The sequence below is a fragment of the Dryobates pubescens genome, chromosome 16 (genome assembly GCF_014839835.1).
Source record: "Dryobates pubescens isolate bDryPub1 chromosome 16, bDryPub1.pri, whole genome shotgun sequence".
In the NCBI taxonomy this organism is placed as follows: domain Eukaryota; kingdom Metazoa; phylum Chordata; class Aves; order Piciformes; family Picidae; genus Dryobates; species Dryobates pubescens.
In genome coordinates this window covers 4410501-4423880 of record NC_071627.1, presented here as the reverse complement: position 1 = coordinate 4423880, position 13380 = coordinate 4410501, and the positions used below count along the sequence as shown (strand labels likewise).

The following is a 13380-nucleotide window of genomic DNA, read 5'->3' as shown; positions in this document are numbered from 1 at the left end:
GGCACCGGCTCACGTGGGACGCCGCCGCTTCCGGGCTGCCTGGCGCCAGCCATGCTGCGGCTGGGGCCGCTCGCTGCTGCCCGCTGCCTGCGGAGCCTCTCCCTGCTCTGGCCGCCCCGTTCGCCGGGGCCCCTCGGTGGCTGCGGCCTCCTTTCCCGGCGGGTGCGGGGAGCGCTTGGGGGCTCGGCCGGCGGCGGGCGGAGCTTGGTTCTGAAGACCCCCAAGGTAACGGCGGGGAGCGGGGGTTACGCCGGCGGTCACCGGGAGTTGCGCCCGCCCGTCCCCGCCGCTGACGGCCGCTCTCCGTCCCGGTACAGGGCACCCGCGACCACCACCCCGCTCACGTGGTGCTCCGTGACCGGCTTCTCGCCACCGTGATCGCCTGTTTCAAGCGGCATGGGGCCGCCCCCCTCGACACTCCCGTGCTGGAGCTACGGGTGAGGGGGCTCCTGGCCATCCTTCATGGTGTGGGGGGTGGCTCTCATGAGGGTTGTGGGACCCTCCCCCAGCACTGCTCCCCCACGGGGCTCCGGGACTTCCCCCTCTGCTTGCCCGGGCGGTGGTTGTGGCACCTCCCTGTGCTTCCCCGGGGGCCTGTCGGATCCCCTTCTGCTTCCCCAGGGTGTTGGGGTGTAGTGCGCACTTTTTGCCCCCCCAGGGGGATATGAAACCCTTCTCTGCTTTCCTAGGGGGGCTGTGGGACCGCCCTTCCTCCCCATCTGCTTCCCCATGGGGCTGTGGGACCCCTTCTCTGTGCTTCCTGGGGGGGCTGTGGGGGTCTCGTCTTCTTTCTTCAGGACTGGAGGGATCCCCCTGCGTGGGACATGGCTGGGTGGGGTGAACCATGACAGCCCTTCTGGGGTCCCCCTTGTGTGGAGGGGGATGGGGACAGCAAACTCTCCAAACCCTCATCTCTGCTTGACTTCGGGGCTCAGGGGTGCCTGGGGGACCGCACCCCAAAGCCCCCCCAGCCCTTGGCCACCCTGCCAGCCTCCACCACCTCTCTGCAGGAGACCCTGGTCGGGAAGTATGGGGAGGGAGCGAAGCTCATCTACGAGCTGCAGGACCAGGGAGGGGAGCTGCTGGCCTTGCGCTACGACCTGACTGTATCCTGCCGGGGCACAGGGGCACACCAAGGCCATGGGGGCACACCAAGGCCATGGGGGCACACCGAGCCTGCTGCCACACCACCATACTGGGCCACCCCTGACCTGCCTGTGGGTCCTACCTGGGTGATGGACCCTCCCCTCCCCTTCCTGCTGAGCAGTGCAGGTTGCTGTGACCCAGCTCGGAGCAGCCCACAGCCTGGTTCTGCAGCAGTGTTGCCCTTCCTTCCCCAGGCTGTGGGCATGCACCAGTGTGCTCCACTCTACTGGTTTTACCTCTTCCCAGTTCCCCTGTCCTGCCCATCCCTCCTCTGCAGAGCCTCAGCAGTTCTGAGCCAGCAGAGCTGTGTGCTGCGGGATGTCCCTTCTGGCCTTGCCATCTCCACTGCCTCACCACGGAGCTCTCTGGTTAGCTCTGTATGTCTGGGCCACAGGTTGAACCTTCTCTGCTCACACCCAGAGAGGGTGAAGCCACCTGCCAAAGGGCTGTGGTTTGCAAAGCACCATCATACTGGTGCAGAAGGAGGGGATGGAGTTGCCCTGCCCTTTGGAGGGCCTCAGCGTGGTTCATCGTACTCCTTGCCAGCGAGGGCTGAAGGTGTCCCTAGAGATCACAGGGGCAGGTGGCAAAGCCAAGGGGCTTGGTGTGGTTCAGCTCAGGGGCTCTCCACGTTGCCACCCTTAACTCCTGAGCACCCAGGTGCCCTTTGCTCGCTACCTGGCCACGAACAAGCTCAGCACCATGAAGCGCTACCAGGTGGCCAAGGTCTACAGGAGGGACAACCCTGCCACGACCCGGGGCCGCCACAGGGAGTTCTACCAGTGCGTGAGTGTTGTGCTGCTGGCCAGGGCTGGGGGGTGCTGGGCCCTTGCTGCTTGAGCTGTCCTCAGCTGCTGCAGGGCTGTGATGGCCCTTGTGCAGCTGTGCTGTGGGAGGCATCTGCTCAACAATGAGATGGGATCATAGAATTGTCAGGGTTGGAAGGGACCTCACGGATCAGCCAGTTCCAACCCTCCTGCCATGGGCAGGGACACCTCACACTGCAGCAGGTTGCTCACAGCCACATCCAGCCTGGCTGCAAACACCTCCAGGGATGAGGCTGCCACCACCTCCCTGGGCAGCCTGTGCCAGGCTCTCACCACCCTCATGGGGAAGATGTTTTGTGATGAGAATGTTGGGAACCTGTAGGTTAATCCTACACAGGCTGTGCCCAGGTGGCCAAGAAGGGCAGCAGCAGCCTGGCCTGGAGCAGCAAGGGTGTGGGCAGCAGGAGCAGGGCAGGGATTGTGCCCCTGGACTGGGCAATGGGGAGGCTGCACCTTGAATCCTGGGTTCAGTTTTGGGCTTCTCACTCCAAGAAGGACATTGAGGAGCTGGAGCAGGTCCAGAGAAGGGCAACCAAGCTGGGGAAGGGTCTGGAGAAGAGGGCTGGGAAGGAGCAGCTGAGGGAGCTGGGGGTGTTCAGTGTGGAGGAGGCTGCAGTGAGGTGGGGGTTGGGCTCCTCCCTCTTAATAAGGGTGAGAGGAAATGGCCTCAAGTTGTCCCAGGGCAGGTTTAGGTTGGACACAAGGACTATTTTCTTCCCTAAAAGGGTTGTCAAACTCTGGCCCAGGCTGCCCTGGACAGTGGTGGAGTCCTCATCCCTGGAATGCTTTAATAGCCATGGAGATGTGGTGCTGAGGACCATGGTTCAGTGGTGACCTGGCAGTGCTGAGTTAAGGGTTGGACTTAATGGTCTTCAAGGTCTGTTCCAACCACAGTGAGTCTGTGGTTCCATGACTTAAGCTTTAGGGAGGAGAATGCAACCTGCACAGAGCCCTCACCTGAGAGATGAAGGCTCTTGCCCTTCAAAGGGCTTACCCTGGGCACCATCCCACTCCAAGGACAGAGTCTTCAACTTCAGACCCACTGCTCTGAGGACAGCCTGGCTCCATTTGTCCTCTGATTTGGCTCCAGTAGTCAAATCTGAGCTGTGCTTATGTATGCTCAGTGTTCTGGAACCTTCTCTCAACCACAGTGGCTGAGGGCCTGCTCTGCTGACCCTGAGGTCCTGCCTTTCCTACCCCCTGCAGAGCTGTGTGAGACCTGCACCACACCTGGGCTGTGAGACCTTCAGACTGCAGCTCTGAGATTTAAATCAGTCCTGTCACTAGTGCACAAGTGTAGAGACAAGCTCTGGACCATGAGGGTGGTGGAACACTGGAACAGGTTGCCCAGGGAGGTGGTTGGGGACCCATCCCTGGAGGTATTCAAGGTGAGGCTGGACAGGGCTCTGGGCAATCTGGGAGGATGTCCCTGCTGACGGCGGAGGGTTGGACTGGATGAGCTGTGGAGGTCCCTTGCAGCCCAAACCATTCAATGATGTCCCTGCCACAAGCTGAAGCCTCTCAGCTGTGCCAGGAGCCTCTGCTGCCTCTTCTGCCTGCAGGACTTTGACATTGCTGGACAGTTTGACCCCATGATTCCTGATGCTGAGTGCCTGAAGGTCATGCATGAGATCCTGAGTGACCTGCAGCTTGGGGACTTCATCATCAAGGTGAGAGCAGAGTTGAGTGGTTTCATATCACCACCTTAGCTGCTTGGAAGAGGAACCAAGCTGGTGGAAGGGCCTTGAACTGGTCTGCTGAGGAGCAGCTGAGGGGCCTGGGATTGTTCAGCTTGGAGAAGAGGAGGCTGAGGGGAGGCCTCATTGCTCTCTACAGCTCCCTGAGAGGAGGTTGGAGTGAGGTGGGGGTTGGTCAAGTGCCAGGACAAGAGGAAATGCCCTCAAGTTGTGCCTGGGGAGGTTCAGGTTGGACATTAGGAGAAATTTCTTCCCAGCAAGGGTTTCTTGGGCACTGTCCGAGGCTACTCAGGGAGGTGGTGGAGCCCCATCCCTGGAGCTGTTTAAAAGCTGCCTGCATGTGTTGCTGAGGGATGTGGTTCAGTGGCAGTGGCTGAGCAGCAATAATGGGTTGTGAACTCTGAGTGAGTGTTGGACTGGATGATCTCAAAGGACTTTTCCAGCCTCTACAGTTCTGTGTTTCTATGATACCTCTGCACCTTCCCTTCCCATGAGACTGAGGTGCTGGTGGAAGGGCAGGAAGAAGCAGCAGCAGTGCAGGTGGGGCAGGAGGAAATGGTGGTGAGTGGGACATCCTTGCAGCCAAGTGCCCTTCCTGCCCCCTCAGGTCAACCACAGGCTGGTTCTGAATGGTGTCTTCGCTGCCTGTGGCATCCCAGAGAGCAAATTCATCTCCATGTGCTCCACCGTGGACAAGCTGGACAAGGTCAGTGTGGGGATGGCTCCGGTCTGGGGGTGGGTGGCTGGGGTTGGGCAGGGTGGTGAGGTGGCTGGCTGCTGGTGGAGACAGCAGGTGTGAGCAGGTCCTGCAGCACCAGATGTTCACAGGCTCACAGGATGTTAGGGGTTGGAAGGGACCTATGGAGATCTTCCAGTCCAACCCCCTTGCCAGAGCTGGACCATAGAATCCAGCACAGGTCACACAGGAATGCATCCAGATGGGTCCTGAAAGTCTCCAGAGAAGGAGACTCCACAGCCTCTCTGGGCAGCCTGCTCCAGGGCTCTGTGACCCTCACAGTCAAGAAGTTCCTCCTCATGTTGAGGTGGAACCTCCTGTGCTGGAGTTTATATCCACTGCCCCTTGGCCTATCCCAGGGTGCAACTGAGCAGAGCCTGTCCTCTTCTCCTGACCCCCAGCCCTCAGATATTGATAGGCATTGATCAGATCCCTCTCAGCCTTCTCCTCTCCAGTCCCTTCAGCCCCAGGGCTCTCAGCCTCTCCTCACCAGGCAGTCTCCAGTCCCTTCAGCATCCTTGTAGCCCTCCCTTGGACTCTCTCCAGCAGATCCCTGTCCCCCCCTGAGCTGGGGAGCCCAGAGCTGGATGCAATATTCCAATGCTGCTGTTGTGTCCCTGGCAGATGTCGTGGGAGGAGGTGAGGAGCGAGATGGTGGCAGAGAAGGGGCTGTGCCCCGAGGCCGCGGAGCGCATTGGGGACTACGTCCGGCTGCAGGGTGAGCGCCGCTGCCCCCAGCCCCTGCCCTTGGCCTGCCCAGGGCCACAGCTGCAGCAGTGCCAGCCCCAGGCAGAGCTGCCCTTGGCCTGCCCAGGGCCACAGCTGCAGCAGTGCCAGCCCCAGGCAGAGCTGCCCTTGGCCTGCCCAGGGCCACAGCTGCAGCAGTGCCAGCCCCAGGCAGAGCTGCCCAGCCCCTGCCCAGGGCCACAGCTGCAGCAGTGCCAGCCCCAGGCAGAGCTGCCCAGCCCCTGCCCAGGGCCACAGCTGCAGCAGTGCCAGCCCCAGGCAGAGCTGCCCAGCCCCTGCCCTTGGCCTGCCCAGGGCCACAGCTGCAGCAGTGCCAGCCCCAGGCAGAGCTGCCCAGCCCCTGCCCTTGGCCTGCCCAGGGCCACAGCTGCAGCAGTGCCAGCCCCAGGCAGAGCTGCCCAGCCCCTGCCCTTGGCCTGCCCGGGGCCACAGCTGCAGCAGTGCCAGCCCCAGGCAGAGCTGCCCTTGGCCAGCCCAGGGCCACAGCTGCAGCAGTGCCAGCCCCAGGCAGAGCTGCCCTTGGCCTGCCCAGGGCCACAGCTGCAGCAGTGCCAGCCCCAGGCAGAGCTGCCCTTGGCCTGCCTGGGGCCACAGCTGCAGCAGTGCCAGCCCCAGGCAGAGCTGCCCTTAGCCTGCCCAGGGCCACAGCTGCAGCAGTGCCAGCCCCTGGCAGAGCTGCCCTTGGCCTGCCTGGGGCCACAGCTGCAGCAGTGCCAGCCCCAGGCAGAGCTGCCCAGCCCTGCCCTGGCAGCTGCTGCAGACCTGAGCTGCGGCTCCTGCCCACAGGTGGCCTGGAGCTGATTGAGCAGCTCCTGCAGGACCCAAAGCTGTCCCAGAACAAGCTGGCCAGGGAGGGGCTGGGGGACATGAAGCTGCTGTTCGAGTACCTGACCCTGTTTGGCATCACTGGCAAGGTGAGGAGCGGCAGGGGCAGGGGTGGTGGGGCAGAGCCCTCATGGGTGGGCAGCCCTCATGGGTGGGCAGCCCTCGTGGGGCTCTTCCTTGCCCCTGGTGCTGGAGCTGTGTCTTAGTTTAGAGTGAGACAGATTTGCTCTTTCACCTCTGCCAACAGGGCACAAGGAAATTGCTCACACGAAGAATTGGCTAGGGTTGGCAGTTTAGGTGGAAAGGCCATTCCCAACTCCATACAGCAGTGCAAAGCACACAGAACACAGAATCCACAGTCTGGGTATAACACAGCAGCTCATCAAGCCAGAGCTTCACACAAACCTCCCTTTAAACCAGGCCAACAAACCCAGGCCTTCATCACCCCACCCCCAGCATCTCTACTCTCCACACCACACCATTGTGATGCAGCTGACATTCAGCTTGGCAGCTCCAGGCCCCAGCTGGGCAGCTCCAGGCCTAATTGGGCCCCTCCAGGCCTAATTGGCAGCATTGCCAAGGCTGACACCAGACCTTATTCCCCCACCAAGAGAGAGAAGAGCCTGGGCCTCCTTCCCAGGAGAAGAGAGAGGGAAGGAAAAGGGAAGAGAAGTGACTTTGTAAGCAGTTTTATAGGGATGCAGAGCCTCTGGGAAGGAAATCCGCCTCCCAGTCGCCCTCCTGGACACTGCCCTGCCCGGAGGGCCGTGGCTGTGTGGCTCTCCAGGGCACCCACAGCCTCCAAACTGCCACAAGCTGCCCTGGTGTCCTGCAGATCCGCTTCGACCTGAGCCTGGCGCGGGGCCTGGACTATTACACAGGGGTGATCTACGAGGCTGTGCTGCTGCAGCAGGAGGGGCAGGCTGGGGAGGAGCCCCTGGGCGTGGGCAGCGTGGCCGGCGGCGGGCGCTACGATGGCCTGGTTGGCATGTTCGACCCCAAGGGCCGCAGGGTGCCCTGCGTGGGGGTCAGCATCGGCATCGAGAGGATCTTCTCCATCCTGGAGCGCAGGCTCAAGGTGAGTGCTGCAGGGGGCTCGGGGCTCCAGGGCTCATAGCATCATAAAATCCTGCACAGAGTACCCTGAGTGCTCCCTCTCTGGCAGGGGGGTTGGGCCCTGTGATCTCTTGAGGTCCCTTCCGACCTCTAGTGTGCTGTGTGAGGGCAACAAGGCTGGGGAGAGGCCTTGAGCACAAGCCCTGTGAGGAGAGGCTGAGGGAGCTGGGGTTGATTAGCCTGGAGAAGAGAAGGATCAGGGGTGACCTCATTGCCCTCTACAACTACCTGAAAGGTGGTTGTAGACTGGAAGGGGTTGGTCTCTTCTCCCAGGCAACCAGCACCAGAACAAGAGGACACAGTCTCAAGCTGTGCCAGGGGAGGTTTAGGCTGGAGGTGAGGAGAAGGCTCTTCACAGAGAGTCATTCGTCATTGGGATGTGCTGCCCAGGGAGGTGGTGGAGTCGCCGTCCCTGGAGGTGTTCAAGGGGAGATTGGACGTGGCACTTGGTGCCATAGTCTAGTCGTGAGGTCTGTTGGGACAGGTTGGACTTGAGGATCCTTGGGGTCTCTTCCAACCTTAGTTATACTGTGAGACTGTGATGGAATGGTCTGGGCTGGAAGGGACCTCCACAGCTCATCTACTCCGACCTCTCCACACTCAGCAGGGACATCCCCAACTAGATCAGCTTGCCCAGAGCCCTGTCCAGCCTCACCTTGAATATCTTCAGGCATGGGTCCTCAACCAGCTCCCTGGGCAACCTGTTTCGGTGTTCCACCACCCTCCTGGTGCAGAACTTGTTCCTCACATCCAATCTGAATCCACTCTGCTCTAATTTGAAGCCATTGCCCTGGTCCTGTCCCTGCAGGCCTTTGCAAACAGTCTCTCTCCATCTTTCTTGTAGCCCCCTTCAGGTACTGGAGGCTCTCTGGTGTTTCTGCAGAGCTCTGCAGCTTGGTGGTGTGCAGGGGAAGGAGGGTTTTGGGGCAGAGGGTGGCTTCTCTCATGCCTCAGTGCCCATGCACAGCAGACAGAAGCCTTTCCAGCAGGTGTGGGCAGCTGAGGGCAGCATCTTGTAGCAAGCCTTGGATGTCGGCCCTGAGATCTGCTCCTGGCTCTGAACTTGATTCCCTAATTGCTTTGCTTCTCTTTCTTGCCTGTGACGTTTTCTGTCCTGGAGACTGTGGGGTGATGACTTTGGTGTCAGCTTTGGCACTCACTTTGTAATGAGCACCCTGGGAAAGCCCAGGATGGAGTTCATGAAACCCTACAATCCCAGCAGGGTGGGGGCTGGAAGGGACCTCTGGAGCTCACCCAATCTAACCCACCCCACTCCAGCAGGGCACCCACAGCAGCTTGCCCAGGAGCACAATGCCCAGGGGGAGTTGGAAGCTCTCCACACAAGGAGACTCCACAACCTCTCTGGACAGCCTGCTCCAGGCCTCCAGCACCCTCACAACAAAGAAGTTTCTCCTCCTCTTCAGATATAACCTTCTGTGTTCCAGTTTGTGCCCATTGCCCCTTGGCCCATCCCTGGGCACTACTGACAAGAGTCTGGCCCCAGCCTCTTGCCCCCTGCCCTTTAGCTTTGCTGAGCATTGCTCAGATCCTCTCTGGGGATGCTTTTTTCCAGGCTTCTCAGCCCCAGGGCTCTCAGCCTTTCCTCTTCCCAGGCCCCTCAGGATCTTTGTAGCCTGCACTGGACCCTCTCCTCTGTCTCTTGAACTGGGGAGCCCAGAACTGGACCCAGTTGTCCAACTGAGGGCTCACCAGGGCAGAGCAGATGGGGAGGAGAAATCTATCTCCGTTTAGTTCTGAGCCTTGATTCACAGCAAGTGAGGCTGGGGCAGTGTGATTGTGTCTGGAGAATCAAAGGGACATGGGAAAGCTGTCCAGGCCCCATCCAGGAGGGAGGCCAAGGTTCCAGAAGAGCAGCAGCACATTTGGTGGGGTCACAGCTCAGACTCTGTGTGTGCCTCATGTCCAGGCTGCACTTCTTTGCTTCTGGATGATGCTCAGTGCATGGTGCTGGGTAGCTCTTGGGTGGGCTGGGGTTGGGAGCTGTGTGAAGGTGTGAAGAGGAGGTGAACTGAGCTTTGGTTGGGAGCTGGATTGCCTCAGAGCCCAGGAGTGTGTCTGTCCCTGCAGGCTTCTGGTGAGAAGATTCGGACGACTGAGACCCAAGTGCTGGTGGCCACACCTCACAGACACCTGCTGGCTGCCAGGCTGCAGCTCATCTCTGAGCTGTGGGGTGCAGGGATCAAGGTAAAGGAAGGGCTTGGGCTTGGCAGTGCTGTGGGTGAGAGAGGGACGAAGGGAGACAAAGGGGCTGGGCTGAGGTCCCCAGAGCAAGGCCTGGAACACCTCTGATATGAGGCCAGGCTGAGGGAGCTGGGGTTGTGCAGTCTAGAGAAGGCTCCAGGGGGACCCTAGAGCTGCCTTCCAGTACCTGAAGGAATCCTGCAGGAAGGCTGCAGAGGAGCTTTTCCTGAGGGTGTCTAGAGACAGGACAAGGGGAACAGTTTGATGCTGAGGGAGAGTAGGTTTGGACTGGATCTTAGGAAGAAGTTCCTCAGTATGAGGGTGGGGAGGTACTGGGACAGGCTGCCCAGGGAGGTTGTGGATGCCTCCTCCCTGGGGATGTTCAAGGCCAGGTAGGATGAGGTCTTGAGCAGCCAAGGTGTCCCTGCCCATGGTGGGGGGATTGGAGCAGATGATCTCGGAGGCCTCTTCGACCTGAGCCATTCTGTGACTCTCTGAAGCACAGGAAGAGCTGCCCCATGAGCTGTGAGCAACTCAAGGTGAGGACCTGCCTGAGATGTCAGAGGCAGAAAAGGAGAGAATCTGAGAGCTCTGAAGGGAAAGCCTTGCTGCAGGAATAAGGAAGCAGAGTTTTGGGTTGGGTTTTGGTGCTGGCTGCTTTGCTTCAGGATAGGTAGGGAGTAAATTTCTGAGTGAACAACTCAGCATTGTCCCTTCCCCCCTAGGCAGAGATGCTGTACAGGAAGGATCCCAAGCTGCTGAAGCAGCTGCAGTACTGTGAGGACACAGGCATCCCCCTCGCTGCCATCGTGGGAGAGCAGGAGCTGGCAGATGGAGTTGTCAAGCTGAGAGATGTCAGCACCAGGCAGGAGGTGAGGATGGACATTCACCCCAGGCCTGGGGAGTGCTGCCATGGTCTGGAGATGGCTGAAAGCCTCTGGGGTTTGCCTGGGGAGTGCTGCCATGGTCTGGAGATGGCTGAAAGCCTCTGGGGTTTGCCTGGGGAGTGGTGTTTCTTTGGGGGGCTGCAGTGCAGATCTGAATCACAGAATGGGAGGGGTTGAAAGGGACCTCCAGAGATCATCCAGTCCAAGCCCCCTACCAGAGCAGGGTGACCCAGGGCAGGGCACACAGGAACACAACCAGGTGGGTTTTGAGAGTCTCCAGAGAAGGAGACTCTACAACCTCTCTGGGCAGCCTGCTCCAGGGCTCCAGCACCCTCACACCAAAGAAGTTTCTCCTCATGTTGAGGTGGAACCTTCTGGGTTCCAGCTTGTAGCCAATGTTCTTTGTCCTGTCACTGGGCCCCTTCATTCTGACCCCCACCCCTCAGATATCTATAGACATTGATCAGATCTCCTCTCAGCCTTCTCCTCCCCACACTAAATGGCCCCAGGGCTCTCAGCCTCTCTTCCTCACACAGCTGCTCTAGTCCCTTCATCATCCTCATAGCCTTCATTGGTCTCTCCAGCAGACCTCTGTCCCTCTTGAGCTGGGGAGCCCAGAACTGGGCACAGTATTGCAGCTGTGGTCTAACTGGGGCTGAGCAGAGGGGGAGGAGAAGCTCTCTTGGTGACTCTTCTTAATGCACCCAAACATAACATTGGTCTTCTTGGGCCACCAGGCCACATTGCTGTCCCGTGCCTACCAAGGTCCTTCTCTGTGGAGCTACCCTCCACCAGCCCAAGCCCTGACAGTGAAATATCTCCACCCTTGGATCCAGCAATGTCTCACAGGATCTTTAGTTCTTCAGGGGTGGGATCAAAATGTTGCTGTCTCTTTCTGCACCTGGGATCTGGGTGGCATCCCCAATGTCCTTAGGAAGTGTGGGCAGGAGGAGCTAATTTGCATCAGCTCCTCCCAGTGTTGGGTCCACTCTGGACCTTTCCTTGGCACAGCTGCAGTGGCACTGCCCTGCCCACACAGAACTGATCTATTGATAATGTAGCTGCAAGGAGCAGGTCTGGCCTTGAGCCAGAAGGGAGGAAAGCCAGGGCAAGAAGAAGGCAATTTGGGGTCATCAAGGACTGTTGAGCACCACACAAGATTTGAGACAACAGAGTGGGATTCTTAGTCCAGTCCCAAACTCCTTAGGGGCAGCTCAAACCCTGTGCTGCTCAGGGTTCCAGTGCTGCCCCCTCCTCTCTGTTTGCTTTGTAGGTTGACATCCCAAGAGCAGAGCTTGTTGATGAGATCAGGAGAAGGCTGGAGCCCTAGGACTTCCCTGGCCAGAGCTGCTTGGCTGGGCTGCTGTACAAGCGGAGTCCTCCAGCACCCTTAGCCATGCACCTACCACTGAGGTCTGGTCACCATCCACTAGCCTGAGACTCACCTGCCTGGGCTGAGGCAGTGCCAGCAGGGGACATCTGCTCAGAAAGGAGCAAGTGGGCTAGAAAAGTCACCAGGTTAACCTTGTGGTGAACTGCTCTGAAGGCTGGGTCAAGCTTGTGGGTTCTTAATCTTGCAGTACCTGTCCCTCTGCAGCCATTCCCATCCACTGCAGGAGGCTGTGGTGGTGGCACCAGCAGGGATGGACACAGTGCAGCTCAAGAAGGAGCAGCTCCAGAGTGTGATGTGTGGGGGAATCTGTGGTGTGCTGGGTGCCTGCAGGCTGAGGACACAGGAGAGGGTGCCAGTGGAAGGCTACCTCCACTCCTCTGAGAGCTGCAGGGGCCAGCCCCAGCCTGCTGCCAGGCTCTGACATGGAGTATGAGGCCAAATGCTGGGCTGTGACAAGGGCCTGTGGGCACTGTGGGTCTGCTCAGGAAGGGACACGAGACAAGGGCTGGTGCAGCCAGGCAGGCAGGTTGCAGCAGGGGTGAGTGTGAAGAACTCTGGTTTTTTATAGATTAAAACCCCCAAAGAACAAAAAAAATTTGCCCTGGGACCTTTGTTTGAGTGTGGTGACAGCAGCTGCTCTGGGGTGACAACTGAGCTGGTCAAAGACAGATGGAAACCAAAGAAGGTTCAATGATCTCATGATAAAGGGAGATGTCTCAGCTTCCACCCATGCACCTCTGCTTGCATGATAGCCTGAGGACTCACAGAGTCATAGAATGAGTTGGGTCAGAAGGGACCTGCAAGATCGCCCAGTTCCAACCCCCTGCCATGGGCTGGGACACCTCCCACCAGCCCAGCTTGCTCAAGGCCTCATCCAGCCTGCCCTTGAACGCCTCCAGGGAGGAGGCAGCCACAGCCTCCCTGGGCAACCTGTGCCAGAGTCTCCCCAGCCTCACTGGAAAGAATTTCTTCCTCATCTCCACTCTCAATCTCTTCTAGCTTAAAGCTGTTGTCCCTTGTCCTGGCACTGCCAGCCCTTGTCCAAAGTCCATTCCCCAGCGCTCCTGGATCCCCCTCAGGCACTGGAAGGCTGCTCTGAGGTCTCCCTGCAGCCTTCTCTTCTCCAGGCTGAACAGCCCCAACTCTCTCAGCCTGTGCCCACAGGGGAGGTTCTCCAACCCTCTGTTTGTTTTGGTGGCCTCCTCTGGAGCCTCTCCACCACTTCCATGTCCTTGTGGCCCCAAAGCTGGAGGCAGTGCTGCAGGTGGGGTCAGAGCTGGGGTGCAGAATCCCCTTGTGCTGCTGGCCACACATCTTTTGATGCAGACCTGTGGCTTCTGGGCTGCCAGGGACCATTGCTGGCTCCTGGGGAGTTTGTCACCACCTGCCACCCTCAACTCCTCCTCCAGGCTGCTCTCCAGCCGCTCCTCACCCAGCCTGGATTTGTGCTTGGGGTTGCCCAGGTTCAGGACCTCGGACTTGCCCTTGTTGAGCTTCATGAGGGTGGCTTGGGCCCACGGCTCAAGGCTGTGTGAGAGGCTTAGGGTGGGATTTATCCCCCACATCTTCACACAGAGAAAGCAGACACCGAACCGAGCCAAGTGCTCCTCGGCGGGCCGGGGAGCCCAGGCGCCAACCCGCGGCGCCATGGCAACGGCCGGGGCGGCCTGCTCAGGCGCAGCGCCGGGGCCGCGCCGATGCGGGCGGCCGCAGTGCGCAGGCGCGGGGCTGTTGCCACGGCAACGGTGGCGGCGGGGCCGCGCAGGCGCGGCTGCGGCAGCGCACAGAGCCCGCGGGGAGCCGT

General features: G+C 59.7%; 1 protein-coding gene across 1 annotated transcript; it reads left to right on the top strand.

Annotated features, from left to right (window-relative positions):
* Positions 1 to 51: 51 nt before the first annotated feature.
* On the top strand, positions 52 to 12154 carry LOC104304290 (histidine--tRNA ligase, cytoplasmic). The gene is made up of 12 exons (XM_054168635.1): positions 52 to 225; positions 318 to 437; positions 1011 to 1106; positions 1807 to 1932; positions 3536 to 3643; positions 4278 to 4376; positions 5031 to 5124; positions 5940 to 6067; positions 6814 to 7056; positions 9183 to 9299; positions 10022 to 10168; positions 11457 to 12154. The coding sequence occupies exons 1-12, from the start codon at positions 52 to 54 to the stop codon at positions 11511 to 11513; spliced, it is 1509 nt and encodes a 502-aa protein (XP_054024610.1). The 3' UTR covers positions 11514 to 12154.
* The last annotated feature ends 1226 nt before the right edge of the window (positions 12155 to 13380 follow it).

Coding starts and splice junctions, on each gene's coding strand:
- LOC104304290 (XM_054168635.1), top strand. CDS start 52: ATGCTGCGGCTGGGGCCGCTCGCTGCTGCCCGCTGCCTGCGGAGCCTC. Junction 1,933..3,535: donor ACAGGGAGTTCTACCAGTGC/GTGAGTGTTGTG, acceptor TTCTGCCTGCAG/GACTTTGACATTGCTGGACA. Junction 7,057..9,182: donor TCCTGGAGCGCAGGCTCAAG/GTGAGTGCTGCA, acceptor CTGTCCCTGCAG/GCTTCTGGTGAGAAGATTCG.